General features: G+C 48.1%; 1 protein-coding gene across 15 annotated transcripts in view; it reads left to right on the top strand.

Annotated features, from left to right (window-relative positions):
* Positions 1 to 5000, top strand: part of nav3 (neuron navigator 3) — a 143000-nt gene that overhangs the window by 42446 nt on the left and 95554 nt on the right. For all 15 annotated transcript variants that reach the window (XM_081723326.1, XM_081723327.1, XM_081723342.1 and 12 more), the window contains exons 2-3: positions 1376 to 1493; positions 2398 to 2450. In XM_081723326.1, coding sequence (XP_081579452.1) covers positions 1376 to 1493; positions 2398 to 2450 — 171 coding nt within the window. The remainder of the gene's footprint in view (positions 1 to 1375; positions 1494 to 2397; positions 2451 to 5000) is intronic.

Genomic DNA, 5000 nt, shown 5'->3' with positions numbered 1-5000 from the left:
CCACTGCATGGAGCTGTTGTGAGTTCCTCAGTGCTGTCTGCCATGTGTGTGTTTGTGTGGATGGGTTCTGTGGCCCAGGGCCCGACGCATTCCTTCCTGAGAGTTCTGAAAGGGAGGATGACTAATGAGCTCTTCATCACCCACCTCTCTTTAAAAGCTCCCCATCATGGGCGGCGGCCACAACAGAGGAAGCGGGGCCTGTGGAAGGAGCACTCTCTAATTGGACGTGATGTGTGAGGCGGAGCGAAATTACGTCACTGAGGCTTTGTAGTGTTATGGGGACGCTTGTTTTTGGAGAACAGCCACCATTGGCTGCTTTTACAGAGGAAACTTTGCATTTACGAGCACGAGCTCGTCTTTAAAATGCTCCATTTGTAAAGTCCGTCCTAGGGCGGAGCCCAAGCCATTCTGCATGTGGCATATGAGTCGAAGCCAAGCTCCGAGGGAAACTTTCGCAGCAGGTCTGAAGCCCCGGACGAATGCTCGGGAAGCCCGCATGTGGCTGAGGGGATTTGGCCAGAGAGCGTGTCCCGTGACCCCCCCAGTGCGAGTGGCTAGGCGTGGGAGAAGCATGTCCTCAGATACCCCCAACTCCCCACGAAGCTCTCGCAGCACCTCCTCCCTCTGCTCCTCTCCACGGCAGCCAGCGGCAAGTCTCTGGAGCGGCTGTGATATCCTGTGATCTCCGATATACGCTGCAGCCGTCCTCACCCAGTGAACAGATGTTCTGTTTGAAAGGATTTCAAACCACGCTTACCAAACAAACACTAATTTGTGTGAAACAACACAACTTCCTGTGGAATGTGACACAGCTGGCAGCTTAGACCCTTATAGACACATCTCGACGCCTACATCAGACAGAGCCACACATTTAGATGTGCTCTGTCTTCTGTTGTTGTTTATCTGTCTGTTGGTTAATCCATTTTGATCTGGTAGAAGAAGACCGTCTTGATTGACAGTTTTGACTAAGCTGAGCTCATTACGTTTCAGGGCCCGTGTTTGTGCAGGAGAGACAGATGAGGGCCACTTTATTTAGATAACACCCCTTGATGATTTCTGCTGCTCTTGTGACTTTCAGCTCTGTCAGAGTAGTGAGCGTGCGTGCGTGCGTGTGTGTGCGTGTGCGTGTGCGTGTGTGTGTGTGTGTGTGTGTGTGTGTGTGTGTGTGTGTGTGTGTGTGCATCCTCTTTCTGGGTGGCTGAGGTTAGCATTGACAATGGGCCTTTACACAAATGTGACTCAGATCCCAAACGGAGGAGCTGTGCGCCTCATTGGCTCTTTCGGCATGCAAGTCTTGTGTCTGTGACCTCCACCACCGTTCACACAATTCACAATCCAGCTCCTTATGGACTTTTTGTTCTTTTGCTTGTGGTAGATCTACACTGACTGGGCGAACCACTACCTGGCCAAGGCAGGCTGCTCTCGGCTCATCAAAGACTTGACCCAGGACATCCCCAGTGGGGTTCTGTTGGCACAAATCATCCAGATCATAGGTAAGATCTCTCTCTCTCTTGCTCTCTCTCTCTCTCTCTGCCTTTGTGCAGTTCAGTTAATGAAGGCTTCACCATATTCTGTTATGTGTTATGTTTGAGGAGTGTGTAATAGTCATGCTTAACCTTTTGTACAAAGACAAACAAGCTTCACTGGAGCCTTCCCTTTAACACCCCCAAGTGGCCCGGAGGATCTCAAAGTGTGAAATTAAAATTCTTTCATCCATCTGAAAAGTCATGTTCTGTATTACCCCCTCTGACCAGCATGCCTATGTGTGCGCAGATTACTAACAGTGTGGTAAAACTTTTCTTTAGAATGTAGCCTGACACGAACGCTGCATCCCACACACACACACACACACACACACACACACACACACACAAACACACACACATTCTATGGGGTTCTCTCTTAGCTTTATTATAGCATGTGTGTCCCATGTGTCTCCATAAGCAAGCCCAGAGAGGCTTGTGATGTGTGTGTGTGTGTGTGTGTGTGTGTGTGTGTTTGCATGCATGCTCTCTCTCGTTTTCCGTTTGTTCGGTCATTAGCTGCTCGTTTTCCGTGCTCTATTCTGCCGGACTGCTGTGGACCTTCAACCTCGACCTCTGACTTTTTGCCTCTCGATCTTTGTGTCAGAAACTCTTAGCCAGAAGCTGATGAATTAACAGTCATGCATTTTTTTCTGCACACAGAAGTCAGTATCACTCACACACACACGCACACACACACACACACACACACACACACACACACACGCACACACACCCATAGTCATGCTCTAATTTCAGCTCTGCTTCCCTCATGACAGTAAGCCTTGCACAGAGGAACTTGGGAGCTGCACCCTGTGCATTTGAGCGGCGGGTGCCTTGTATGCTTTTACTCACCTCTGTTTCTCTTTTGCAGCTAATGAGAAGGTGGAGAATATTACTGACTGCCCCAGGAGTCACTCTCAAATGGTGAGCTTCACTTCCTGCCTCCTTTCCTCGCTGTGGTGGATAAGCGTTAGGCTACAGTCCATCAGGGCTCATCTGTTTAAGATCCAGTGTTCACTAGAACAGAACCTGGGCTGTGGGGCGTCTGTACTGTGTGCTCTACGCCACCTGACCAGCTCTGGGCTGAAGTACGAGCAGTACAGGAGCAGAACAGGAGCAGTATATGAGCAGTACAGGAGCAGTATATATTTTGCTCTTTGTTTCTCTTTGTCTCAGGATTGTCCTGAAAAAGTATTTGAATGGTCTTACTGTTTTTTTTTTTTTTATTTTGCTGAAAGTTACTGGTTTGCCTTTGCTGCCTGCCCTTGCACTTGTAGTGGTCAAGTGACAACTCAGCACTGTAACATCTCAGCACTGTGTTGTCTCAGCACTGTAACATCTCAACACTGTGTTGTCTCAGCACTGTGTTGTCTCAGCACTGTAACATCTCAACACTGTGTTGTCTCAGCACTGTGTTGTCTCAGCACTGTAACATCTAAGCACTGTGAGGTCTCGGCACTGTAACATCTCAGCACTGTGAGGTCTCGGCACTGTAACATCTCAGCACTGTGACGTCTCAGCATTGTGACATCTCAGCACTGTGATCTCGCAGCACTCACAAAGAGCTGACATCATCAATGAGGCTCCATTGATGTTTTTTGTCTGTGTGTTTGTTTTTGTGTTCATGTTTTTATCTCTCCTGGGGAATTGTGTGTTCCCACGTGGATATTAAAATGTTGACCTCATGATGACATGTTTCAACAAGAGAAAAGTACCTTTTTTCTCAAAACAATAATTTAGTGTGTGTGACTATGTTTTGTGGTGTTATAGTGTTGCAACATTGTAGTGTGGTAGTGTTGAGGCATTGCTGTGGTGTAGTGTTGTAGTATTGCTATGTTGCAGTGTCGCAGTATTGCTATGTTGCAGTGTCGCAGTATTGCTATGTTGCAGTGTTGTGGTAGTGCTGTGTTGTAGCATTGCAGTGTTGAGGCACTGCTGTTATAGCATTGTGGTATTGCTGTGTTGTGGTGTTGCAGTGTTGTATGAATGTGGTGTACTGTTGTAGTATTGCTGTGTTGCAGTGTTGTAGTATTGCTGTTGTGTTGTGTTGTAGTGTTGCAGTGTTGTAGTGTTCATGCTGGACACACAGGCCATGTTCAGACAGGACAGTCTCCATGCTGGACACACAGGCTGTGGTCAGACAGGACAGTCTCCATGCTGGACACACAGGCCATGTTCAGACAGGACAGTCTCCATGCTGGACACACAGGCTGTGGTCAGACAGGACAGTCTCCATGCTGGACACACAGGCCATGTTCAGACAGGACAGTCTCCATGCTGGACACACAGGCTGTGGTCAGACAGGACAGTCTCCATGCTGGACACACAGGCCATGTTCAGACAGGACAGTCTCCATGCTGGACACACAGTCAGAGGATTTCAGTGCAGTGTTACTGTATGTTGTGGGGTGCTCTCTTTGTTTTAATTATACTGATCCTGCACCTGCTGGACAGAACAAGGGTTGTGTGTGTGTGTGTGGGGGTGTATGTGTGTGTGTGAGGTTTTACAGTAAGGAAGTGCATCTGCATGCTGCTGTTTAGTTGCGGTTGAGGTCACTGAAACATTTGACACTCATTTGAGTACACACACACACACACACACACACACACACACACACACACACACACACACACACACACTGCAGCCAGCTGTGTGGCGAGCCTGTCTGAGGAGCTCTGCTGAGCTGAACATGCTGTGTTCTCAATTTGTCGATTCAGCCTGGTCTGCAACAACTCTGTCCTGCTGTAGAGGGTAAATGAAAGTTTGACTTCTCTACCGTGTGTGTGTGTGTGTGTGTGTGTGTGTGTTTCCTGCAGCTGCTGTAAAGCTAACATTAAATGGAGTGTCTAATCTTCTGGCTCCAGTAGTTGGCATTTTACCAAAACTGGGAAATGTCCATTAACGCAGTGAATTCATCGAGTCAGCGCCTTATCGATCCACAGTAACTCTTTGTCTGGAAACTACTAGAACTTTACAGCCTTTACAGCCAGCAGAGAAGTAGACAGCAGTGATGATTTTGAAAACAACTTAACGTTGTAGCTCAGTTCATTAAACACAGGCCTGTCAAAGGAGTTCTCAGCATGCTGTAGTCTCTCATCCTGTCTCCCTGTCCTTCCACCTCTCCATCCCTCCAACCCTCCATTTTTCTATCTCTTGTTAAACCTGACTCCATTCCTGAGACTTCATTAAACAGGCTGAGTGTGAAGCTGTGTGCCTGCCCCCTCACTCTGGGGCAGACTGAGGTACATTTTGACAGTGGGGCAGTTAGTAACAACCATGCTGGGTACCGAAGTCCTCTCTACTTTCCCTACTCTGTGCTTCTCCCTTTGAGGTGTAAACGTGGCTTTGTGTTAGGTGGCCTGCGGTTGTATCTGTGACCCGTCAGCGAGACTGTCTGCTTCTGGGCCATGTCACTGCCTGTAAGAATGAGGCTTACCTGAGCTAACACTCTGCTGGAGAATACATACATAAATA

The sequence above is a fragment of the Electrophorus electricus genome, chromosome 11, assembly GCF_041902795.1.
Source record: "Electrophorus electricus isolate QZ-2024a chromosome 11, ASM4190279v1, whole genome shotgun sequence".
Classification (NCBI taxonomy): Eukaryota; Metazoa; Chordata; class Actinopteri; order Gymnotiformes; family Gymnotidae; genus Electrophorus; species Electrophorus electricus.
This window is presented reverse-complemented; position numbering and strand designations above follow the sequence as displayed.